The sequence below is a fragment of the Bos indicus x Bos taurus genome, chromosome 29 (assembly GCF_003369695.1).
Source record: "Bos indicus x Bos taurus breed Angus x Brahman F1 hybrid chromosome 29, Bos_hybrid_MaternalHap_v2.0, whole genome shotgun sequence".
NCBI classification, from domain to species: Eukaryota; Metazoa; Chordata; class Mammalia; order Artiodactyla; family Bovidae; genus Bos; species Bos indicus x Bos taurus.
The window spans coordinates 46167688-46195207 of record NC_040104.1 but is presented as its reverse complement, the minus strand read 5'-3'; the positions used below and the strand labels follow the sequence as shown (position 1 = coordinate 46195207).

The following is a 27520-nucleotide window of genomic DNA, read 5'->3' as shown; positions in this document are numbered from 1 at the left end:
ATCAGCCTCTCTGCTTCTGACTTTAATTATTTACATAGGAAAGCATTAGGTTCAAGAAATCCTAAACATATGAAATTAAGGAGAAGAAGAAATTAATTTCTAGAAAAGCTGCTGGTTACATAGTAGCCACTCAAAAAACATTACTGAATGGCATTTGCACATACATTAAACAAAAAATAGACATTAGGAAATCTGAAAAAGAACCAACAGTTACATAATACGGTAATAGCAAACACTGACTGAATGTTTTTCCTATGATATTTATATAATGATTTCACCTACTCATGACCACTCTATCAGGCAGAAACTAGTTCTGTCTTCATTTCAGAGAAGGAACCTGAATTGGAGAAAGATTGGGTAACTGGTATAAGTTTACAAATCCAGTGAGTTGTGGGTATCAGCACATTTTTGAAATGCAGGTCAAATACAAATACCTAAGATAACCTAACTACTTCAAAAATTGCAAGTCAATATTTTTATCTTTAGACATAGTTTTTCCTTTTGAGACTTTCATTTGTAGCAAATACAGGACTGTTTTCTTATTATTTCTTAGTTAATAAACTGCTCTTTCCTTACAGAAAAAAAGATGTGTTCTATATTCCCTACTTTAGGAGTCAATTCTGATACAAGACTTCACTTTTAACATAGGTAGGTTTTAGAACAGAAAATAGATGTTTAGTGTAATAGATCTTATTCTCAAATACAACTGGAAAACTATACCGTAAAAATATTTCTGCATCATTATATCCAATGGGATGTACAGGGATTTGGGGAATTCCCACTCCATCTTCAACATCAAGTCTGAAGGTGTACTCTGCAGAAATCAATTGCATAAGAGGAAAACAACTGAAGAATCGAGCAAAGGGTATAAAAGAATTCCTGTTATTACTAATGCAGATTTGCTATATGTTTGATATTATATCCAAACTTTTAAAGTTCCCCCAAAGCGATTGACTGTTTTATCTAATATGGTCTATTTAAATTTGACAGTAAGAAATTAAATCATTTGCATTTTAATATAAAATCAATTACAGGGATTACAGATTCCTATATTTGCTTTGACATTTCATGTAATTCTCTTGAATTTCCCAAGAATATTTTATTTCCTTAAGGATATCTTGAATCCTTTTTAGAGAAGCTTCAGTTAACTAAATACCTGGAAAATGTGTCCCAGATTCTGAAACTAGAAAGAACTGTAAAATAAGAACTGAAGGAAATGCAAAATGCTGGGCTGGATGAAGCATAAAAGGGAATCAAGATTGCCAGGAGACATATCAATAACCTCAGATATGCAGATGACACCACGCTTATGGCAGATAGTGAAGAGGAACTAAAGAGCCTCTTGATGAAAGTGAAAGAGGAGAGTCAAAAATCTGGCTTAAAGCTCAACATTCAGAAAACTAAGATCATGGCATTCTGTCCCATCACTTCTTGGCAAATAGATGGGGAAACAGTGGAAACAGTGGCTGACTTTATTTTGGGGGGCTCCAAAATCACTGCAGATGGTGACTGCAGCCATGAAATTAAAAGACGCTTACTCCTTGGAAGGAAAGTTATGACCAACCTAGACAGCATATTGAAAAGCAGAGACATTTCTCTCCCAACAAAGGTCCATCTAGTCAAGGCTATGGTTTTTCTGGTAGACAAATATGGATGTGAGAGTTGGATTATAAAGAAAGCTGAGCACCGAAGAATTGATGCTCTTGAATTGTGGTTTTGGAGAAGACTCTTGAGAGTCCCTTGATCTGCAAGGAGATCCAACCAGTCCATCCTAAAGGAAATCAGTCCTGAATATTCATTGGAAGGACTGATGCTGAAGCTGGAGCGCCAACACTTTGGCCACCTGATGCAAAGAACTGACTCATTGAGAAAGACCCTGATGCTGGGAAAGACTGAAGGCAGAGGGAGAAGGGGAGGACAGAGGATGAGATGGTTGGATGGCATCACTGACTTGACAGACATGAATTTGAGTAAACTCTGGATTGATGATGGACAGGGAAACCTGGTGTGCTACAGTCCATGGGGTTGCAAAGAGTCAGACACAACTGAGTGACTGAACTAAGTGGTATTGGGAATAAGTGAAAATTTCTTACTCAAATAATAACAATATTCTCCTTAAAGGAAGATGAAAAGTATTGTCAGGCTTAAATTCTAATTGAGACTTGTGGTTTCAGCCAAAATAGAGTTTTCTAGAGCATTAAAACAACTATCTTAGAAAAAAGAGAGGTTTCAAACAAGTTACATCAAATTCTACTTTAAGAAACTGAAAAAATAAGAGCAAATAAAGCAAAAATGAGCAGAAGAAAGGATATATCCTACTAAAGACCAGAGCAGAAATGTTAGAAATAGAAAACAGACAAATGATAGAAATTATCAACGAAATCCAAAGCTGGTTCTCTGAGTGGATTAACAAAATTGATAAATTCCTTGCAAGCCAAATCAAGAAAAGAAAAGAGATATAAACCATCAATATCAGAAATAAAGAAGAGAATAGCACTCCAGTACCTGGAGAAAAGAAAGAAAGAGAGAGAAGAAAGGAAGAATATTACAAAGAACTATATGCCCATAAATTTAACAACTTAGATGAAATGGACAAAATCTTAAACTAGCAAATCTCACTCAAGATTAAATACATAATGTAAACAACCATATACCTACTGAAGAAATTTAATTTGCAATTAAAAACATTCCTACCAACAAAATACCAGGCCCATATCGATTCACTGAAGGATTCTACATCATGCCATGTCATACTCAGTTGCTCAGTCACATCTGACTCTTTGCAACCCCATGGACTACAGCCCACCAGGCTTCTCTCTCCATGGGATTCTCCAGGCAAGAATACTGGAGTGGGTTGCCATCTCCTCCTCCAGGGGATCTTCCTGACCCAGGAATCAAACCTGCATCTCTGGCATCTCTTACATTAGTAGGTGGAGTCTTTACCACTGAGCCACGTTTTCAGATAAAATCAAACTCATTCTACATAAACACTTGCAGAAAAATGAAGAAGATGAAGTAATTTTTTTTTTTTGCCTTTTATTTATTTATTTATTCAGATTGCTTTTTTTTCTTCTTTTTTTAAAATTTAATTTTATTTTTATTTTATTTATTTTTTTCCTTATTGCATTTTTTTAAATTTTATTTTATTTTTAAACTTTACATAATTGTATTAGTTTTGCCAAATGTCAAAATGAATCAGCCACAGGTATACATGTGTTCCCCATCCTGAACCCTCCTCCCTCCTCCCTCCCCATACCATCCCTCTGGGTCGTCCCAGTGCACTAGCCCCAATCATCCAGTATCGTGCATCGAACCTGGACTGGCAACTCGTTTCTTACGTGATATTTTACATGTTTCAATGTCATTCTCCCAAATCTTCCCACCCTCTCCCTCTCCCACAGAGTCCAGTGTGGAGATTCCTTAAAAAACTGGAAATAGAACTGCCTTATGATCCAGCAATCCCACTGCTGGGCATACACACTGAGGAAACCAGAAGGGAAAGAGACACGTGTACCCCAATGTTCATCGCAGCACTGTTTATAATAGCCAGGACATGGAAGCAACCTAGATGTCCATCAGCAGATGAATGGATAAGAAAGTGATGGTACATATACTCAATGGAGTATTACTCAGCCATTAAAAAGAATACATTTGAATCAGTTCTAATGAGGTGGATGAAACTGGAGCCTATTATACAGAGTGAAGTAAGCCAGAAGGAAAAACATAAATACAGTATACTAACGCATATATATGGAATTTAGAAAGATGGTAACAATAACCTGGTGTATGAGACAGCAAAAGAGACACTGATGTATAGAACAGTCTTATGAAGTAATTTTTAATTCATTCCATGAAGTCAATGTTACTACTACCAAAACGAGACAGAGATATTACAAGACAGTAAATTGATAGGAGAATATCCGTTATTATTAAAGACAGATTCTTAGCAAAATTGTTAGCACAATTCCAGTAATATACCATTATTACATAGAAGAATAATACAATGAGGACTTCCCTGGCGGTCCAGTGGTTAAGAATCCACCTGCCAGTGCAGCAGCAAGGGTTCGGTGCCTGGTCCAGGAAGTTCGCAAATGCTGCAGCTACACCCCTGTGTCACCACTACTGAGCCCAAGTGCCGCGACTGCTAAAGCTCGTGCACCTAGAGTCTGTGCTCTGCAACGAGAAGGCGCTGCAGTGTGAAGCTTGTGCACTGCAACTTGAGAGAACCCCCCACTCACTGCAACTAGAGAAAGCCTGCACACAGCCATGAAGACTGTAGTCATAAATAATTTGAAAAAAAAAAAAAGAATGTTCCATTAGAGTTTATCCCAGGTTGTTTTGGTTTAACACTCAAAAATCAATCTGGGGAATTTCCTGGTAGCCTAGTGATTAGGATTCTGTCTTTACAAGCATGGCCTGCCTTTAATACCTTATTCGAGAACATCCAGTAAGCTTCACGGGGTGCACCCCCACCCCACCAAATCAATATGTATAATTGAAGAAAAACATAGATAAGAACAATTTAAGATCATTTTATTAGGTACAGTAAAAGAATCTGACAACATTCACTACACATTGCTAGTCAAATGAGAAAAATGTGCTAAGATAAAAATTCATAGTACTTTTAGAAGTGAACTTCCTCAATCTTTATCAGATTTAAAAGAATCTATAAAATCTGAAAGAAAAAAAAAAAAACCCTATGGCTAAGATCCTACTTAACAGAGAAAGACAGGGACAGTCTTTGGGGGCAGGAACATGGCAAGGATATCTGCTCTAACAACTTTTTACAGCAATTTCTAGAAGTACCAGATACTACAATAAGGAAAGAAAAAGAAAAGGCATCCAGAACAGAAACAAAGAAATAAAACTCTCTTTATGTGCATATGACATGATCACCTATACAAAAGCTGATGGAATCCAAAAAAACCTAGCAGAACTAATTATTGATAAGTTTACAGAATACAAGATCAATACACAAGATCAGTATGTTTCCTCTAGAAACAACATTTCCATTTACTAACAACGGTCAACTGGAAATTGAAATTTAAAATGTAATTAAAAAAAGAATAACACTATGAAATTATTATGGATAAATGTGAAAAAAGATACACATGGTCTGTACAGTGAAACAACAAATGGGCTGAGAGAAAGTTACAGATACCTAAGTAAATTGAGAGCTGTACCATGTTTATGGCTCAGAAGATCCCATATTTTAAAATATCAATTTTCCCAAAACTGACTTATAGGTTTAATTCAACCTCAATCAACCTCCCAGGAGACTTTTTGGTAGAAATTGATAAGCCAGTTCTAAAATTCACATGGGAAGGAACCAGAATAGCTACCAAAACTTTAAAAAAGAATTGTAACCTGGAGACTTTCGTATCGATTAGAATGTAAAGTTAAAAAGATCAACCATACTAAGCGCTGGCAAGGATGCAGCAAATGGAACACTCACACACTGCTGCTAGAATGCAAAATGGTACAAGCACTTTGGAAAACAATTTGAAAATCATCTATCATGTTATCCAGCCATGCCATTTCTATTCATTTACTCAAGAGAGACAAAAGTATATATACATATAAAGACTTGCATACAACTGTTCGTAGAAGTTTTATGTGTAATATCTCCAAAACTTAAAGCAATCTAAATTCCCAAGAAAAAGTAAACAAACAAATTGTAGAGTATCCACTCAATGGAATACCATTCAACAACCATGACAAAAAGAACTGAAATATTGACACAGACATCAACATAGCTGAAGCTCAAAATTATTATACTAGACAGAAGGCAAATCAATGGTTCCTAGGGATTGGCAGGGAGGGAGTGGGGTTGAGAGGAAGGCATCACAAAAAGATGAGATGAAACTTTTCAGGGTAATGGACACGTTCATTATCTTGATTGTGGATATGGTTACACAAATGTGAAAACCTTTCACATTTTACATATTAAATCACACAAAAAAACTCATTGATATTTTCAAAAATAAAAATATGTGATCTGTAGAAATATAAAATCATTACACAGTTCAGAAACCCTAAGTTCTAGTTTGGTAAGAATAGTATTACCCTGGACATGTGTTCTTCAACCTCTACTAAAGGCAGAAGGGAACTGAACTGTCTACTACCCGCTCCACGTCCACACCTCATGGAAACTTAAAGCTGAAATAATAAAAGGGAAATTCTTTTAAATTCCTAGCAGTAGCAATCCAAAATACAATTGTGCACAATTTTAATGGTATTCTATAGATGCTTACTTTTACACCTTCTGTAAGGACAAGTAATATTTTTGCAAAAATGAGTGGGCCATAACAGGCTCATCTATTACCTTTAGCTGGATAGCCTGGAGTGAGGGGGTCACCAGCACCGTCCAGGTTTAACACATTCCCTCTCTGGGCTACAGTTCCAGGAAGGTTCCACCCTTTGGGATATGGCTGCACCCCAGGAGCAGAGTAGTCAGCTGGATCTGAGTACAAGATGATTCCCTTGGCTCCTGCCAACATGGCATTTTTAACCTGCAGGGGCAATAAGCAATCCATAATGTAGAAATGGCAAAAGACTGACTTATCCTTGTAAGATAAAACCAATTTAATAACATAAGGAAACTTACGCACTTTTATTATCACACTGGTAACAATCAGTTCTTTTAGGCTTCAATACGATTTCTGCCCAGGTAGACTTAACAACTCACATTTATTCAACATAACTCCAAACAAGTTATTACCTTTTCTGTGAAGCATTCCTAGTATACCTAAAACTGCAAAATTAATGTCTCTCTTTTCTACACATCTTCCATGTTTTATATATGACTATATTACAAGATGGATCAAAGCATTGTAAAATAACTGTTAAACATCTTTCTTCTCTACTACTATTTTTTGAGAACAAGGACCTTGTCTAACTCACTTTAACTATCTATCCCGCAGTGTTTGGGGCTTCCCAGGTGGCTCAATGATAAAGAATCTGCCTGCAATGGAGGCAACACAGATGTGGGTTCTATTTCTGGGTTGGGAAGATCCCCTGGAGGAGAGCATGGCAACCCACTCCAGTATTCTTACCTGGAAACTCCCATGGACAGAGAAGCTTGCTGGGCTACAGTCCATTGGATCACAAAGAGTTGGACATGACCAAGGCGAATGAGCATGCATACTCTCCAACATTTAGAAAAACAGACTTCAGTTCAGTTCAGTCGCTCAGTCGTGTCTGACTCTTTGTGACCCCATAAACTGCAGCACGCCAGGCCTCCCTGTCCATCACCAACTCCGGGAGTCCGCCCAAACCCATGTCCATCGAGTTGGTGATGCCACCCAACCATCTCATCCTCTGTTGTCCCCTTCTTCTCCTGCCCTCAATCTTTCCCAGCATCAGGGTCTTTTCAAATGAGTCAGCTCTTCACATCAGGTGGCCAAAGTATTGGAGTTTCAGCTTCAACATCAGTTCTACCAATGAACACCCAGGATTGATCTCCTTTAAGATGGACTGGTTGGATCTCCTTGCAGTCCAAGGGACTCTCAAGAGCCTTATTCAACACCACAGTTCAAAAGCATCAATTCTTCAGTGCTCAGCTTTCTTTATTAGTCCAACTCTCACATCCATACATGACCACTGGAAAAACCACAGCCTTGACTAGACGGACCTTGGTTGGAAAAGTAATGTCTCTGCTTTTCAATATGCTATCTAGCTTGGTCATAACTTTCCTTCCAAGGAGTAAGCGTCTTTTAATTTCATGGCTGCAATCACCATCTGCAGTGATTTTGGAGCCCAGAAAAATAAAGTCAGCCATTGTTTCCCCATCTATTTGCCATGAAGTGATGGGACTGGATGCCATGATCTTCGTTTTCTGAATGTTGAGCTTTAAGCCAACTTTTTCACTCTCCTCTTTCATTTTCCTCAAGAGGCTCTTTAGTTCTTCTTCACTTTCTGCCATAAAGGTGGTGTCATCTGCATATCTGAGATTACTGATATTTCTCCCGGCAATCTTGACTCCATCTTGTGCTTCCTCCAGACCACACACTTAAGATGATGTAAATGTCTGTGGAGCTAAAAAAGCTAATTTAAAATTTTACACAGGTGAAGTCCCTGGTGGTCCAATGGTTAACACTCCATCATCTCACTGCAGAGAGCCAGGGCAGAAGAGGAGAAGAGAAAGAAAAGAAGAAAAGCTACCCAGAACTTAGTGTCTGAAACATCGCCCAGTGTTTTTTAAATATTTTTCTAACAATTCAAACTGACCACAAATAGGAAAATGTATCCTGTAAGATACTGAATTCTTGATTACCAGAAGTAGTATAATGAAAGATAGATAACCATCAATCAGCTAAAACACTTCCCAGTATTCAGACAAAGATTAGAAAAAGTAAAATCTGATACAACTTTTTTGAAGTACAAATCTATGATGCCCATCAAACTTTTGAAATAATGTACAAATGATCCTTGAACAATGCAGGGTTAATCCAAGAATAACTTAGGCTTGGCCCTCTGTATTCTCCGTTTGTCTGCATCTGTGGTTTCAACCAACCTCTGACCTTGTAGAAACTGAATATGTGCATAGTTCCCCATTCCTGTTCAACTCTTTGCAACCCTATGGACCGCAGCCTGCCAAGCTCCTTTGTCCATGGGACTTTTTAGGCAAGAATACTGGAGTTGGTTGCCCTTTTCTACTCCAGGAGATCTTGACCCAGAGACTGAACCCATACCTCCTGTGTGTCTCCTGCATTAGCAGGCCGCTGTGCCACCTGGGAAGCCCATGTAGTAACTGTATAATACTATTATTAACCATTGAAAATACCCCTGAACAAGTGGACTCACACAGTTCAAATCTATGTTGCCATAGATTTGATTCAACTGTACACTATGATTTAGCCATTCAGCTTCTAGGAGTGAATCTATATTACCAAAATCCTCATACAAATGTTCAAGTACATATGGACAATGATGCTCACAATATAAATATTTGTAACAGTAACAAATTTAAGACAAGTGGAATAGTTAAATAAATTGCTTAATAATTCTGTAAAATATTACATAGCCATCTACAATGATGAGGGAGGAACTTCCCTAATGGTCCAGTGGCCAAGACTTGGAGCTCCCAATGCAGGGAGCCCAGGCGTGATCCCTGGTCAGGGAACTAGATCCCACATGCTGGTTATGAGCTCAAGCACCATGACTAGAGATCCTGTGTGCTGCAACTAAAACTCAGTACAGCCAAACAAAGAGTTTTACAAAATGAAGTTTTACTTAATAAGCAGTTACAAGAAATTACTCAGTACTTGTAACTATCCTAAATGCTTTCAAATGTAAGGTTGATAAATCCTACTGTGGATTCTAGGAGATTAATGTTATTATTAGCATTTCTATTTCACGTAAGAAGAGATACTGGCACAGAGAGGTTAAGTAACTTGCTCACAGGAAAAGATCTAGAGCATAGGGAACCCGCACCAAACAAGAAGCCAGGTTACACAGATCTAGCACCCTATACTCTTAACCATCTTATTATATAACTCTCAATGTGCTGACCTCTGAGTTATTATTGAGTGAAAAAAATAAATTTATACAATATGTAGTATCTGATGCCCTCTTTGTTAAGAAAAAAGAAGAAATTACGTAAAATGAGTATATGAAGACATGCATTCATATTTCACAAAATTAGGCCTGAAAAGACCTATTAAGAATTGATTACATCTGGGCAATGAATGAATTGAGTAATATATGGATTTTCATTTTTTAGTTTATATAAAATTTCATCATTTTAATAAAAAAACAACATAGCTTTGGTAGTAAAACTAAGAAGAATAATTTCCCTTTCCAGATAGACAAGGTAGCAAAAACAACAATGACAAAAGACAAGCAAACAAATAAAACCCCAGGATTTTTCTGTGCAACCATGAAAATAACAAATTTATAAATATATATATATATGGCAATTTTGGAGAAGGAAATGGCAACCCGCTCCAGTATTCCTGCCTGGAGAATCCCATGGACAGAGGAGCCTGGTGGGCTGCAGTCCATAAGGGTTGCACAGAGTCAGACACTGCTCAGTGACTAAACCAACCAATGGCAATTTTTGGAAACCATAATGCAAATGATGTAAATCATTTATATTTACTGGTTATATATTATTTTTCCCTTTAGAAAAGCAAATAACAAAGTACTTTGTTTCCTCTGAAGATTCTCCCGTATCTGGCAATAACAATCTTTCCAGTGCAGTTGATGTTCATCTCTCTTTCTAGTTTGAAAAAGTCTTCAGTGCGAGCGTAGTTCACATATACAAGCTCCCCCTGTTGAAAATAAAAACAAACAACAACAGCAAAAATACAAAACACTGCTAAAGAGAAAACCAAAGTATAAGTTTGCTCCATAATGCTGCTGCTGCTGCTGCTAAGTCGCTTCAGTCGTGTCCGACTCTGTTCGACCCCATAGACAGCAGCCCACCAGGCTCCCCCATCCCTGGGATTCTCCAGGCAAGAACACTGGAGTGGGCTGCCATTTCCTTCTGCAATGCATGAAAGTGAAAAGTGAAAGTGAAGTTGCTCAGTCGTGTCCGACTCTAGCGACCCCATGGACTGCAGCCCACCAGGCTCCTCCGTCCATGGGATTTTTCAGGCAAGAGTACTGGAGTGGGGTGCCATTGCCTTCTCCGATTAAAGTTTAATAAATAAAAGTAGATGATGGAAGATATATGTATATGTCAAACAGATTCATTTTGCTGTACACCTGAAACTAACACAACATTGTAAATCAACTGCTGCTAAGTCGCTTCAGTCGTGTCCAACTCTGTGCGACCCCATGGACTGCAGCCTACCAGGCTCCTCCGTCCATGGGATTTTCTAGGCAAGAGTACTGTAGTGGGGTGCCATTGCCTTCTCCTTGCTCCATAATACTGCATCATAATAAAAAGTTATCTTTCTTGTCTTGGGCTTAATAAACACACCCATGCTAATTCTGGAGAAGTCTTTTAAAATATTTCAGTATCCTGAAAGTTTAAAAAAAAGAGAGATAATATGTAAAATATTTAAACAGTGTTTAAATGTTTGAAGAAATTACTAGTGTACACTGAGTATGGGGAATACTGTAAATAAAAGTAGCTACGTTATTTCCAACCATGGTATTTATGGGTGGAGTTATTATTAGAACTTCTGTGGTATGATTTATCAATTCAGATCTACAAATCTATAACAAAGTCAGACAATGGACAAAGGAAAAAAGTTTGAAAACTATCTACTGCCCTTACTGAATTAAGACATGTGCAGCAGTTTCTGAGTTATTTCAAAGAATGGCATGTGCTTATCAGGGTCTGGTTCTCAAGTATTTCTTTTCTAAAAATTGTTTTTAGGGAGGTTATGTAGAGGATGGAGTCTCAAAGTATGAATTAACATGTATGATCCACCTAGTTTTCTTGGTTTTATTCCTTTACATAGGTATTTTTAAATAAAGGCTTAAAGAACTGAGTGTCTTTTATTTTACCTCTGGCACGCCCGCGGGTGAAAAGGCATTATAGGGTGGTACAATATTCTTAACATTCTCATATCCATCTGGTGGTGGCTCAATGTATGATGTATTGAAAATCTAGCAAGAATTGAAACACATAAAGTTAGAAACATTTCATATTGCTATTAAAGAATAATACATTTTGTGGGCAAAAGGCCTAAATGGATATTTCTTTAAAGAAGATATACAGATGGTGAACAGGCACATGAAAAGATGCTCAACATCGCTAAGCATCAGAGAAATCTAAGACAAATGCCAGAAAAGGTGTAGAGAAAAAGGAACTCTCCTGCACTGTTAGTGGGAGTGTAAATTGGTACAGCCACTATCCTAACAGTATGCTGCTACTGCTGCTGCTAAGTCGCTTCAGTCATGTCCGACTCTGTGCGACCCCATAGACGGAAGCCCACCAGGCTCCCCCGTCCCTGGGATTCTCCAGGCAAGAACACTGGAGTGGGTTGCCATTTCCTTCTCCAATGCATGAAAGTGAAAAGTGAAAGGGAAGTCGCTCAGTCGTGTCCGACTCTTAGCAACCCCATGGACTACAGCCCACCAGGCTCCTCCATCCATGGGATTTTCCAGGCAAGCGTACTGGAGTGGAGTGCCATTGCCTTCTCCGACCTAACAGTATGGAGGCACCTTAAAAAACTAAAAATAGAGCTACTGTATGATCTAGCAATTCTACTTGTGGGCATATATACAGAAATGACAAAAGCTCTGATTTGAAAAGGTACATGCACCCAAATATTTGAAACAGCACTATTTGCAATAGCTAAGACATGGAAACAAGCCACGTGCCCATTAACAGACAACTGGTTTAATAAGATTTGGTTTACATATACAATGCAATGTTACTCAGCCATAAAAGCATATTAAATATTGCCATTTGCAAGCAAGAGGGGTAGACCTAGAGAATATCATACTAAGTGAAGTAAGTCAGAGACACAAATACATCACTTTTATTTGGAATCTAAAAAATAACATGGATCCATCTATATACAAAAGAGAAAGTTTACAGACATAGAAAATAACTTATCATTACTAAAGAAGAAAGGGATGTGCTGTGCTCAGTCGTGTCCAACTCTTTGTGACCCCATGGACTGTAACCCGCCAAGCTCCTCTGTCCATGGGATTCTCCAGATAAGAACACTGGAGTGGGTTGCCACGCCCTCCTCCAGGGAATCTTCCTAACCCAGGGATCGAACCCAGGTCTCCCGTGTTGCAAGCAGATTCTTTACCATCTGAGCCACCAGGGAAGTAATGGGGGAAGGAATAAAATAGGAGTATAGGATTAACAATTCCCAGGTGGCTCAAGTGGTAAAGAATCTACCTGACAACGCAAGAGACTTAGGCAGGAGACACAGGTTCAATCCCTGGGTTGGGAGGATCCCCTTAAGAATGAAATGGAGACCTACTCCAGTATTCTGGGGCTTCCCAAGTGGTGCTAGTGGTGAAGAACCTCCTGCCAAGGCAGGAGACATAAGAGGCTCGGGTTCGATCCCTGGGTCGGGAAGATCCCCTGAAGGAGGAAATGGCAATCCACTCCAGTGTTCTTGCCTGGAGAATCCCATGGCCAGAGCATCCTCCCAGGGTATGATCCATGGGGTCAAAAAGAGTCAGACACAGCTGAACCAACTTAGCATGCACTATAGGATTAACAGATACACTAACAGATACATTAACAGATATTAACAGATACATTAAGTAGGGAAGTAACGAAGTTTTACTATGTAACACAGGGAACAATATTCAATAACTTATAATAATCTATAATGGGAAATAATCTGAAAAAAATTTACATAAAACAGAATCACTTTGCGGTACACCTGAAACTAATACAATATTGTAAATCAGTCACCTCAATTCCATGTTCATCCGTGACTGATATGTAGTTGGCATTTGTCTCATTAGGGTAAGACAGGAGAACATCATAGTGCACCAACTCAGCTGAATCCAGTCCAAACTTCTTCCACTGGTTTTGGATTTTCTTGGCAAGCAATAAATTTTGTTCCGTTCCTGCCAGATGAGGTAGCTTTGTAAACGAACTGAAATGAAAATAAAATTAAAGTGGGATTCAAAGACTATATTCAGAAAATGTCCTAAGAACTCTTCTAGATGCATAACTCATATTTTAGATGTTAAGTATCATTTCTATAACCGAGATATAAAAAACACAGCTAGGGATTTCTAGATATGCCAGTTTTTAAATATTTGTGTGTAACTGCAGTTTTCACATGTGCTTGTAGGGAATATACTATGCACAGGCCTGTACTATAATTAACAGGTGTTCTTTGAATAATAAGAATGACTTTCTTATTTTCTTATATCTTATATATATATATATATATATATATATAATATATATATATTTTCTTATATCTTATATATATTCTTATATCACCCCCAGGTGAAGGGCTGGGAGCAGTAAAATGTACAACATGGAAAGATATCTTGAAAACAAGATGCTGAAGTACTGATGTGACTGATGGAAAACCAGTCACCAGAGCCTTGAGGGGGTTGCTGAGAAAGGGAGTCACTAGCCGAAGGGCTAAACAGAAGCATGAAAGGCCTGAAGGTTTGACATCTGAGACTAAAGAACAGATATCTCTAGAGCACAAGCAAGGAAGGAGAAGTTAATAAAAGGCCTGCAAGGGTTAGGATCTGGGCTTTTGCCTGCGAATGGCATCAGCCTCCTGATCCCCACTTCATTTCTGAGTCTTCTTTTTCCTTATTCTTCTGTGGCTCTGCTCCCTCGGGTCAGTTCGTTGTTGAGCTGGTCCGGACAGTGCTTCCTCAGAAAAGAACACATCTGGTGCTGAACACAGTCAGCAGGGATTCGGGGATGAGCAAACATGAGGGAAGGATGGCACATCCCTACGCCACCGGTGCTAACTTCTTGCTGCTTATCAGGAAGTAAAGATATTCTCAAACTAAGATCATCATGTTTGCCAGACACCAGCCGGGCAGCTGTGCTAGCCTGCACTTTTGGCACTGTTTTCACCCTACTGTATACAGTTGTTTATTTATCCCATTGAAGTTCAAGTTCATGCATCTTTATGTTTTTATTTCCAAATGCTCAGTACTTGCCTGTTATCCAGGAATTACATAATTCAGATTTGCTGAACTGAGTTTGGGCAATGATCTCTTGGTTCTGAGTCTAAATGATTTGCAACAGTTAAGTAACTTCAGAAACATAGTTTCAAATGAAATTCACTTTGCTTGAGGTAAATATTTTAAAAGTTTCCCAAACCCCCTCCCTCCGTAAGTAGCCCAATTATACTTCTATACACTGGTGTTTTAGTCAATCATAGAACAACCAAAAAAGACAGAGAGTAAAGCAAAATCAGTACTTACTGAAAACTTACTATATGCCAGTAACCTGATGAGGTATTTCACATGGGCTTTCTGATTTAATCCTAACCACCTTTTTTCCATTATCTGCATTTTGCAAATACATTAACAGAGAGCAGTTAAATAAGTTGCTTATAATTTAGTAGGGCTTCACTCATAGCTCAGTTGGTAAAGAACCTGCCTGCAATGCAGGAGACCTGGGTTTGATTCCTGGGTCCAGAAGATCCATTGTGGAATTAAATCATTCGTCTGATCATACTGATCAACTGCTTAAAATCCTTCTATGGCTCCTTATATTCTGCATTATAAAGTTCACATTGGACATAGCATTTGGACCCTTTTTTTAATCTGATCCACTTTCCAGGTTCATTTCTTACCACTCACCTTATAAACTTCTTCACTCTTATCATTTAATATGCTAATTGGTCTCCTAAAATCACCACCCTTTCTGGCCTCTGCACAAGATCTTCTCTTAGACAAAAGTATCATCCTACTTACATAAATATCCCTGTACACCACTCCTAGTTATTTACATTCCCCAGCTGTAAGCTATTAACTATTCATTACGATACTTCAATCATTTTCTTTTCTGTGAAGCTTTCCACATCTATTATCATTAAATCAAAGCTGCAAGTTACTGACATTTAATACTATACAATATTTGGGGGCGGAGGGAAGTATCAGGACTTCCCTTTTAGTCCAGTGATTAATAATCCACCTTCCCACACGTGCATTTTGACTTAAAGCATTCCTGATAGGAAGCCTCAAAGGGCCAAGCCAGATGCTGACAATCCAAAACAAAGGTCTTAAATAGACAGACCCATGAAGGGAAAGCCAAGAAAACTAAAAAGAATCCACTTTGCAATGCAGTAATGCCGGTTTGATTCCTGGTCAGGGAACTAAGATCCCACATGCCACGGGGCAACTAAGCCCACACACCCCAACTAGAGAAGCCCCCATGCCACAAAAAGAGCCTGTGGGCTGCAACTGAGACCCGATGCAATCAAACAAAATAAACTAACTTTTTTAAAGAAGTATTAATGTGTTTGTAGACAGAAGTTTTTGCGTGCACAAGAAAACCACCAGGGCTTGGGGATATTTAAAATTTTACTTCACATAATTCATTATTGTTTTATTTCCTTTAGTGAATAAACAATATTCTTACAGTGGGGGGGGAGGGTAAGGTAAGTATATTCCCTTCATTTAAGGTGAAGGATTAATCATTAAGGTTTGCCTCCCACCTTTTCATCAACCCACCAAAATGAAAGAAGTGCAAAAAAAAAAAAAGCATCAGGGAACAACTTTACTGAATTTCTCCTTATGGTCCCAAGATAGGCATTGCAGCTCCAACATCATATATTCAGGCTACAATGTTCAGGAGAAGTTATTTCCTCTTTTGTGTTTCTTTTAACAGGGGAAAACTTTGTAGTGGATCTCAACTAAATTTTTCTCCTGTTTTATCAGTCATAATACGGTCATATGCACGTGTGTGTGTGCTTGCTCAGTTGTGTCCAACTCTTTGCAAGCCGGTGGACTGCAGCCCACCAGGTTCCTCTGACCATGGAATTTTCCAGGCAAGAATACTGGAATGGGTTGCCATTTCGTCCTCCAGAGGATCTTCCTGACCCAGAGAATGAACCCGCTTCCCTTGTGTCTCCTGCATTGGCAGGTGGATCTACTGAGTAAACTGTAGTGCATCCCTAAGGCTTTCCTGTTTGCTCAGATAGTAAAGAATCCACCTGCAAAGCAGGAGACCTGGGTTTGATCCCTGGATTGGGAAGCTCGCCAGGGGAAGGAATTGGCAACCCACTCCAGTATTCTTGCTTGGAGGGTTTCATAGACAAAGGAGCCTAGCAGGGACTGGACCACAGTCCACAAGGTCACAAAGAGCTGGACACGACTGAGCGACTAACACACACAGTACATCCCTACAATGAATGAAGAGATTAAATTACTCTTTCTAATTGGTTCACAAATTCAATGCAATTTTAATCAAAGTTCCAGCAGGTATTTTTTTCTTTGGTAGGAATTGAGAAGTTGATTTTAAAATTTATTTGATGCCAGTCCAGGTTCAATGCACAATACTGGATGCTTGGGGCTAGTGCACTGGGACGACCCAGAGGGATGGTATGGGGAGGGAGGAGGGAGGAGGGTTCAGGATGGGGAGCACATGTATACCTGTGATGGATTCATTTTGATATTTGGCAAAACTAATACAATTATGTAAAGTTTAAAAATAAAATTAAAAAAAAATTTATTTGAAAATGCAAATAAAATAGTCAAAGCAATTTTTAAAAAGCAAAATATGTAGGATTAACTCTATCTCATTTTACTCAACTTACTATTAAGCTATACCAAACAAGACAACATGGTACTGAGATTAATAGATCAACAGAAGAAAATATTTTGCTGACAAAGGTCCATGTAGTCCAAGCTGTGGTTTTTGCAGTCATGTACCAACATGAGAGTTGGACCATAAAGAAGGCTGACAATGAAGAATTGATGCTTTCAGACTGTGGTGCTGGAGAAGACTCTTGAGAGCCCCTTGGACAGCAAGACTAAAAGGAAATCTTAAAGGAAATCAACCCTGAATATCCACTGGAAGGACTGATGCTGAAGCTGAAGCTACAATATTTTGGCCACCTAATGCAAAGAGCCGACTCATTGGAAAAGACCGTGATGCTGGAAAAGATTGAAGGCAGGAGGAGAAGTGGGTGACAGAGGATAAAATGGTTGGATGGCATAATCGACTCAATGGACACAAGTCTGAGCAAACTCCAGGAGATAGTGAAGGACAGGGAAGCATGGTGTGCTGTAGTACGTGGGTTGGAAAGAGTCAGACATGACTGAGTGACACAATGACAGAAGAAAATATAATATCCAAAAACAAGCCATTATGGTCAAGTGATTTTAGTCAAATCTATCAAAGCTATTCAAAAGGGAAAGGAAATTTTTAAAAAAATCTTGTAAGAATAATTACATATTTGTATTTAGAAAATCATCAACTCATATCAAACTACACATAAAAATTACCTTGAAGTGGACCACTGACCTAAATACACAAGCTACAATCATAAAACTTCAAAAATAATCTTCACAACTTCTCATAGGCTAAATTAGATAGAACACAAAAGTACGAAACAAAAGACAACTGAACTTTATCAAAATTTTAAATTCCTGCCCTATATAAAGCCCATTTCTGCTTTATTGACTATGCCAAAGCCTTTAACTGTGTGGATCACAATAAACTGTGGAAAATTCTGAAAGAGATGAGAATACCAGACAACTTCACCTGCATCTTGAGAAACCTATATGCAAGTCAGGAAGCAACAGTTAGAACTGGACATGAAACAACAGACTTGTTCCAAATAGGAAAAGGAGTACGTCAAGGCTGTATATTGTCACCCTGCTTATTTAACTTATATGCAGAGTACATCATGAGAAATGCTGGACTGGAAGAAGCACAAGCTGGAATCAAGATTGCCTGGAGAAATATCAATCACCTCAGATATGCAGATGACACCACCCTTGTGGCAGAAAGTGAAGAGGAACTAAAAAGCCTCTTGTTGCAAGTGAAAAAGGAGAGTAAAAAAATTGGCTTAAAGCTCAACATTCAGAAAACGAAGATCATGGCATCTGATCCCATCACTTCATGGCAAATAGATGGGGAAACAGTGGAAACAGTGGCTGACTTTATTTTTTTGGGCTCCAAAATCACTGAAGATGGTGATTGCAGCTATGAAATTAAAAGACGCTTACTCCTTGGAAGAAAAGTTATGACCAACCTAGATAGTATATTCAAAAGCAGAGACATTACTTTGCCAACAAAGGTCCATCTAGTCAAGGCTATGATTTTTCCAGTAGTCATGTATGGATGTGAGAGTTGGACTGTAAAGGAAGCTGAGCACCGAAGAATTGATGCTTTTGAACTGTGGTGTTGGAGAAGACTCTTGAGAGTCCCTTGGACTGCAAGGAGATCCAACCAGTCCATTCTAAAGGAGATCAGTCCTGTGGGTTCATTGGAAGGACTGATGTTGAAGCTGAAACTCCAATACTTTGGCCACCTGATTTGAAAAGTTGACTCATTGGAAAAGACTCTGATGCTGGGAGGGATTGGGGGCAGGAGGAGAAGGGGACGACGGAGGATGAGATGGCTGGATGGTATCACTGACTCGATGGACATGAGTTTGAGTAGACTCCAGGAGTTGTTGATGGACAGGGAGGCCTGGCGTGCAGCAGTCCATAGGGTCACAGTGTTGGACACAAGTGAGCGACTGAACTGAATTGATCCATCCATACAACAGAATGCTGCTGCTGCTAAGTCGCCTCAGTCATGTCCGACTCTGTGAGACCCCATAGACGGCAGCCCACCAGGCTCCCCCATCCCTGGGATTCTCCAGGCAAGAACACTGGAGTGGGTTGCCATTGCCTTCTCCAATGCATGAAAGGGAAGAGCGAGAGTGAAGTTGCTCAGTCATGTCCGACTCTTTGAGACCCCATGGACTGCAGCCTATCAGGCTCCTCTGCCCCTGGGATTTTCCAGGCAAGAGTACTGGAGTGGGGTGCCATTGCCTTCTCTGATACAACAGAATAATACTCAACAATAAAAAGCAATGTACTCCACAGATACAATCAACAACCTGGCTGAATTCCAAAATCATTCATTATGCTGAGTGAAAGACATAAAAGAGCACATATTGTATGATTCTATTTAAATAAAATATTAGACAATAAAAAGGAACCCATAGAGAGTGAAGGAGGAATAAACTGCAAAGCCATGATATAATTTTTCTGTCTTTTGATTGAGGAGGAGGTTGGCTGAGTGTATTATTCATATGTCAACACTCTCAAATTATAAGCTTTATATGGATGCCGTATATTCTATGGAAATTCAGCTCAGTTCAGTTCAGTCGCTCAGTTGTGTCCAACTCTTTGAGACCCCATGGACAACAGCATGCCAGGCCTCCCTGTCCATCACCAACTCCTGGAGTTTACCTAAACTCATGTCCATTGAGTTGGTGATATCATCCAACCATCTCATCCTCTGTCATCCCCTTCTTCTCCTGCTCTCAACCTTTCCCAGCATAAGAGTCTTTTCCAATGAGTCAGCTCTTTGCATCAGGTAGCCAAAGTATTGGAGTTTCAGCTTCAGCATCAGCCCTTCCAATGAATATTCCGGACTGATTTCCTTTAGAATGGACTGGTTGGCTCTCCTTGCAGTCCAAGGGACTCTCAAGAGTCTTCTCCAACACCACAGTTCAAAAGTATCAATTCTTCAGCGCTCAGCTTTCTTTATAGTCCAACTCTCATATCCATACATGACTACTGGAAAAACCATAGCCTTGACTAGATGGATCTTTGTTGGCAAAGTAATGTCTCTGCTTTTTAATATGCTGTCTAGGTTGGTCATAACTTTCCTTTCAAGGAGTAAGCATCTTTTAGTTTCATGGCTGCAGTCACCACCTGCAATGATTTTGGAGCCCCCCAAAAATAAAGTCAGCCACTGTTTCCACTGTTTCCCCATCTATTTGCCATGAAGTGATGGGACTGGATGCCATGATCTTAGTTTTTTGAATGTTCAGTTTTAAGCCAACTTTTTCACTCTCTTCTTTCACTTTCATCAAGAGGCTCTTCAGTTCTTCTTCACTTTCGGCCACAAGGGTGGTGTCATCTGCATATCTGAGGTGATTTATATTTCTCCTGGCAATCTTGATTCCAGCTTGTGCTTCTTCCAGTCCAGCGTTTCTCATGATGTACTCTGCATATAAGTTAAATAAGCAGGGTGATAATATACAGCCTTGACGTACTCCTTTTCCTATTAGGAATCAGTCTATTGTTCCATGTCCAGTTCTAACTGTTACTTCCTGACCTGCATACAGATTTCTCAAGAGGCAGGTCAGGTGGTCTGATATTCCCATCTCTTTCAGAATTCTCCACAGTTTATTGTGATCCACACAGTCAAAGGCTTTGGCACAGTCAATAAAGCAGAAATAAATGTTATTCTGGAACTCTCTTGCTTTTTCCATGATCCAGCAGATGTTGGCAATTTGATCTCTGGTTCCTCTACCTTTTCTAAAGTTAGCTTGAACATCTGGAAGTTCACAGTTCACATATTACTGAAGCCTGGCTTGGAGAATTTTGAGCATTACTTTACTAGCATGTGAGATGAGTACAATTGTGCGGTAGTTTGAGCATTCTTTGGCATTGCCTTTCTTTGGGATTGGAATGAAAACTGATCTTTTCCAGTCCTGTGGCCACTGCTGAGTCTTCTAAATTTGCTGGCATATTGCGTACAGCACTTTCACAGCATCATCTTTTAGTATCTGAAATAGCTCAACTGAAATTCCATCACCTCCCCTAGCTTTGTAGTGATGCTTCCTAACGCCCACTTGACTTCATATTCCAGGATGTCTGGCTCCAGATGAGTGATCACACCATCGTGATTATCTGGGTCGTGAAGATATTTTTTGTATAGTTCTTCTGTGTATTCTTGCCATCTCTTCTTAATATCTTCTGCTTCTGTTAGGTCCATACCATTTCTGTCCTTTATCGAGCCCATCTTTGCTTGAAATGTTCCCTTGGTGTCTCTAATTTTCTTATACCTCAATAAAACTGTTTTTTTTTTTTTCTTTAGTGAAATAAATGTCACAATAGCTGTCTTCAAGAACTTCATAATCACTCCCCTGAATGTCATTCTTTCTCTTGCTAAGACACTGGGGGTTTTGCACTGATCCTTCTGCTTTCTTTCTGTCCTCTTTATGTCCCTTAAGTTTGTAGATGGGACAAAGGTTTAATCTTTGGTGAACGGAATCTGAAACTTTAATCTCTTTCTCTCTAAATCAAAGTTTACCACCATCTGAGTCTTCCTGATAGAATGTGACATTTAAATAAATTCCCTGATTAGACCCAGGCCTGGGGAACAGAGAGTAACGTTCAGCTGCCCTTCAAAGTGCATGAAGTTGGAACATCTCTTAATAAAGAAACCAAAGACTTTTTTTGCACACGAGTCAGGGAAGAAAGACTTCGGCATCATTCAAATAGATTTTACTCTAAGAGTGGTATAAAGGGACATTTAAACTACCAGGAATTAATATGATATTATATCATTTCACACAAAGGTTACCCACATCAATATAATCAGTTTTCAAACAGTTTTCACTCTGCATTGTGTCAAAATTCTTATTTTTAAGATCACTTATTCAAAACAAACTTACCGAAGAAATGATTTTATATTATCAGCTTTCATCTCAGATATCAGTTTCCACCTTAAATTCTGGTGACTGTCTGCTGAAGTGGCCGTATCTTTGAGGGGCTTACTAAGCCAACCTGTGGGGGGTGGGGGTGGGGACATATGCATATTACATACACAATAAGTGCTTTTGACTTTTATAAAAACTAAAAGTCCCCCCACCCCAAAAGTCAAAAAACAGCAACAACACAAAGAGCCCTCAGCAGAGAAACAGATCACCGGCGGCGGTGCGAAGAATTCAAACTAAATGCAGAAAACCTTCAAATTCCGCTGTGTAATTCTGAGTTGGTTAAAGGAGTTTTAGATGAGAGAGAATCTTGTCATTTTCCTCGTGTTATGTATTAGAGCACGGGCCTCTATCTTTCTTGTTCTCCCAAGGAGGTCTGCTTCACAGCGCAGCGGCTGACACACGGGGAGGATTCCCCAGAGATTTTTGCAATAAATGATCACAGAAGGGCAGTTACAAGTTTCGACTCTTGGAAACGAAACAATCTCTTTGACCCCTGCGAATAATGGCAACTCTAAATTTTCTTTACAACGGCTCTTAACAGTAACCTGAGTAAGCGAAAGGCTCTCAGTCGTGTCCGACTCTTTGAGACCCCATAGACTGTCCAGTCCATGGAGTTCTCCAGGCCAGGAACCTGGAGTGGGTAGCCGTTCCCTTCTAAAGGGGATCTTCCCAACCCAGGGATCGAACCCAGGTCTCCCACATGCAGGTGGATTCCTTACCGTCTGAGCCACCAGGGAAGCCCAAGAATCCTGGAGTGGGTAGCCTATCCCTTCTCCAGCAGATCTTCCCAACCCAGGGATGGAACCGGTCTCCTGCATTGCAGGCGGATTCCTTACCAGCTGAGCCACCAGGGAAGCCCAAGAATACTGGAGTGGGTAGCTTATCCCTTCTCCAGAGGATCTTCCCGACCCAGGAATCAAATGGGATCTCCTGAATTGCAGGCGGATTCTTTATCCGCTGAGCCACCAGGGAAGCCCCGAGCTCGGCATGCCGGAATGCATCGCGTTCGGCTTCCAGTCGGGCTGGGACGCGGCGCCGCGGCCGTTCCCGCAGGCTGTCGTTCTTCTCTCCACGCAGGCCGCAGAGTGGAGGGGCGCCTGGCGCCCGGGGCAGCGGTCAGCACACTTACCCACCGTAAATCCAGCCAGGAAGGACGCCAGCGCTGCGGCCAGGAATATCCACAGGTACGGTCGGCGCCCGCTGGTGGCCATGGCTTCCTCGGACTGCAGCGGGAGGGGCCGGACGCGGGGGCGCGCCGCGGGGGCGCGGGCGAGCCGGCGGCGCGCGGCCGGGCGCGCGCGGGCCCCCCAGGCGGCCGCCCAGCGCGGTCCCCTGGGCGGGTCCTCAGGGCCCCGCCAGCCTCCGCGCGGCTCCGAAGGCGGAGGGACGCCGGCCCCGAGCTGCCGGTCCCTGCGGTCGCCCGGAGGCCTCGACGAGGCAGAGACGACCCTGCCGGGGGAGGAGACATGCTTCTTGGTGGCAGGCTCCGTCCACCTTGTCCACCCCGGGCAAAGTCTGCGTTCGCGGGCAGGCCGCTGAAAAATGCCCCTAATCAACTCTACTTACCAACCTCTTTCCAGGAACTGCCAAATTTCCGCAGTCAATAATATTTAACCACAGCTCTGTCTTCCCTGTTGATTACCCCCTGCCGAAATCTAATTTCTAACTGCTCACGCTTGGGAAGCATCTCTGGTTCTGCCTGCTCCGTGATAACGCATCAATTTCTTTCTTTTTTTTTTTTAATGCTTATATTTTGTATTTATTCATTCGAATATTGTATATAGGCACCACTGTACTAACATGAGTGATCACACCATCGTGATTGTCTGGGTCGTGAAAATATTTTTTGTACAGTTCTTCTGTGTATTCTTGCCATCTCTTCTTAATATCTTCTGCTTCTGTTAAGTCCATACCATTTCTGTCCTTTATCGAGCTCATCTTTGCATGAAATGTCCCCTTGGTATCTCTAATTTTCTTGAAGAGATCTCTAGTCTTTCCCATTCTGTTGTTTTCCTCTATTTCTTTGCATTGATTGCTGAAGAAAGCTTTCTTATCTCTTCTTGCTATTCTTTGCAACTCTGCATTCAGATGCTTATATCCTTCCTTTTCTCCTTTGCTTTTCACTTCTCTTCTTTTCACAGCTATTTGTAAGGCCTCCCCAGACAGCCATTTTGCTTTTTTGCATTTCTTTCCCATGGGGATGGTCTTGATCCCTGTCTCCTGAACAGTGTCACGAATCTCATTCCATAGTTCATCAGGTACTCTATCTATCAGATTTAGGCCCTTAAATCTATTTCTCACTTCCACTGTATAATCATAAAGGATTTGATTTAGGTCATACCTGAATGGTCTAGTGGTTTTCCCTACTTTCTTCAATTTCAGTCTGAATTTGGCAATAAGGAGTTCATAATCTGAGCCACAGTCAGCTCCTGGTCTTGTTTTTGTTGACTCTATAGAGCTTCTCCATCTTTGGCTGCAAAGAATATAATTAATCTGATTTTGGTGTTGACCATCTGGTGATGTCCATGGGTAGAGTCTTCTCTTGTGTTGTTGGGAGAGGGTGTTTGCTATGACCAGTGCATTTTCTTGGCAAAACTCTATTAGTCTTTGCCCTGCTTCATTCGGTATTCCAAGGCCAAATTTGCCTGTTACTCCAGGTGTTTCTTGACTTCCTACTTTTGCATTCCAGTCCCCTATAATGAAAAGGACATCTTTTTTGGGTGTTAGTTCTAAAAGGTCTTGTACGTCTTCATAGAACCATTCAACTTCAGCTTCTTCAGCATTACTGGATGGGGCATAGACTTGGATTACTGTGATATTGAATGGTTTGCCTTAGAAACGAACAGAGATCATTCTGTCGTTTTTGAGATTGCATCCAAGTGCTGCATTTTGGACTCTTTTGTTGACCAAGATGGCTACTCCATTTCTTCCGAGGGATTCCTGCCCACAGTAGTAGATATAATGGTCATCTGAGTTAAATTCACCCATTCCAGTCCATTTTAGTTCACTGATTCCTAGAATGTTAACATTGACTTGTGCCATCTCTTGTTTGACCACTTCCAATTTGCCTTGATTCATGGACCTGACATTCCAGGTTCCTATGCAATATTGCTCTTTACAGCATCAGACCTTGCTTCTATCACCAGTCACATCCACAGCTGGGTATTGTTTTTGCTTTGGCTCCAGCCCTTCATTCTTTCTGCAGTTATTTCTCCACTAATCTCCAGTAGCATATTGGGCCCCTAATGACCTGGGGAGTTCCTCTTTCAGTATCCCATCATTTTACCTTTTCATACTGTTCATGGGGTTCTCAAGGCAAGAATACTGAAATGGTTTGCCATTCCCTTCTCCAGTGGACCAGATTCTGTCAGATCTCTCCACCATGACTCACCCGTCTTGGGTTGCCCCACAGGCATGGCTTAGTTTCATTGACTTAGACAAGGCTGTGGTCCTAGTGTGATTAGATTGACTAGTTTTCTGTGAGTATGGTTTGAGTGTGTCTCCCCTCTGATGCCCTCGTGCAACACCTACAATCTTACTTGCAACACCTACCATCTTATTTGCAACACCAATCACATCTTACAAGAATACACAGAAGAACTGTACAAAAAAGATCTTCACGACCCAGACAATCAAAATGTTGTGATAACTCATCTAGAGCCAGACATCCTGGAATGTGAAGTCAAGTGGGCCTTAGAAAGCATCACTACGAACAAAGCTAGTGGAGGTGATGGAATTTCAGTTGAGCTATTTCAAATCCTGAAAGATGATGCTGTGAAAGTGCTGCACTCAATATGCCAGCAAATCTGGAAAACTCAGCAGTGGCCACAGGACTGGAAAAGGTCAGTTTTCATTCCAATCCCAAAGAAAGGCAATGCCAAAGAATGCTCAAACTACCGCACAATTGCACTCATCTCGCATGCTAGTAAAGTAATGCTCAAAATTCTCCAAGCCAGGCTTCAGCAATATGTGAACCGTGAACTTCCTGATGTTCAAGCTGGTTTTAGAAAAGGCAGAGGAACCAGAGATCAAATTGCCAACATCTGCTGGATCATGGAAAAAGCAAGAGAGTTCCAGAAAAACATCTATTTCTGCTTTATTGACTATGCCAAAGCCTTTGACTGTGCGGATCACAATAAACTGTGGAAAATTCTGAAAGAGATGGGAATACCAGACCACCTGATCTGCCTCTTGAGAAATTTGTATGCAGGTCAGGAAGCAACAGTTAGAACTGGACATGGAACAACAGACTGGTTCCAAATAGGAAAACGAGTACGTCAAGGCTGTATATTATCACCCTGCTTATTTAACTTCTATGCAGAGTACATCATGAGAAATGCTGGACTGGAAGAAACACAAGCTGGAATCAAGATTGCCAGGAGAAATATCAATCATCTCAGATATGCAGATGACACCACCCTTATGGCAGAAAGTGAAGAAGAACTAAAGAACTTCTTGATGAAAGTGAAAGAGGAGAGTGAAAAAGTTGGCTGAAAGCTCAACATTCAGAAAACGAAGATCATGGCATCCGGTCCCATCACTTCATGGGAAATAGATGGGCAAACAGTGGAAACAGTGTCAGACTTTATTTTTCTGGGCTCCAAAATCACTGAAGATGGTGACTGCAGCCATGAAATTAAAAGACGCTTACTCCTTGGAAAGAAAGTTATGTCCAACCTAGATAGCATATTCAAAAGCAGAGACATCACTTTGCCAACAAAGATCCGTCTAGTCAAGGCTATGGTTTTTCCTGTGGTCATGTATGGATGTGAGAGTTGGACTGTGAAGAAGGCTGAGCGCCGAAGAATTGATGCTTTTGAACTGTGGTGTTGGAGAAGACTCTTGAGAGTCCCTTGGACTGCAAGGAGATCCAACCAGTCCATTCTGAAGGAGATCAGCCCTGGGATTTCTTTGGAAGGAATGATGCTGAAGCTGAAACTCCAGTACTTTGACCACCTCATGTGAAGAGTTGACTCATTGGAAAAAACTCTGATGCTGGGAGTGATTGGGGACAGGAGGAGAAGGGGACGACAGAGGATGAGATGGCTGGATGGCATCACTGACTTGATGGATGTGAGTTTGAGTGAACTCTGGGAGTTGGTGATGGACAAGGAGCCCTGACGTGCTGTGATTCATGGGGTCGCAAAGAGTCGGACACGACTGAGCGACTGAACTGAACTGTACTAACGTGTATATGGTAACACATTCAGAAAAATAAACATTTTTTAAAATTTTAATTTGGGTTTCCCTGGTGGCTCAGAGATTAAAGCGTCTGCCTCCAATGTAGGAGACACAGGTTCGATCCCTGGGTTGGGAAAATCCCCTGGAGAAGGAAATGGTAACCCACTTCAGTGTTCTTGCCTGGAGAATCCCGTGGATGGAGAAGCCTGGTAGGCTACAGTCCAAGGATGAGGTAAATTTAAACAAAA

At 40.6% G+C, this 27520-nt stretch overlaps 1 protein-coding gene across 4 annotated transcripts in view; it reads right to left on the bottom strand.

The window, feature by feature from the left end:
- NAALAD2 (N-acetylated alpha-linked acidic dipeptidase 2) overlaps positions 1 to 23340 on the bottom strand; it is a 52064-nt gene extending 28724 nt beyond the window's left edge. For 2 of the 4 annotated variants that reach the window (XM_027531546.1, XM_027531547.1), the window contains exons 1-7: positions 23221 to 23339; positions 22047 to 22158; positions 13340 to 13526; positions 11461 to 11562; positions 10149 to 10274; positions 6326 to 6512; positions 721 to 814 (exon numbers count right to left, since the gene is read on the bottom strand). In XM_027531546.1, the coding sequence (XP_027387347.1) occupies positions 721 to 814; positions 6326 to 6512; positions 10149 to 10274; positions 11461 to 11562; positions 13340 to 13526; positions 22047 to 22158; positions 23221 to 23302 (890 nt within the window). In that variant the 5' untranslated portion in view covers positions 23303 to 23339. Of the gene's footprint in view, positions 1 to 720; positions 815 to 6325; positions 6513 to 10148; positions 10275 to 11460; positions 11563 to 13339; positions 13527 to 22046; positions 22159 to 23220 lie in introns of all 4 variants that reach the window. The other 2 variants (XM_027531548.1, XM_027531550.1) reach the window with 2 other exon arrangements.
- Positions 23341 to 27520: the final 4180 nt, after the last annotated feature.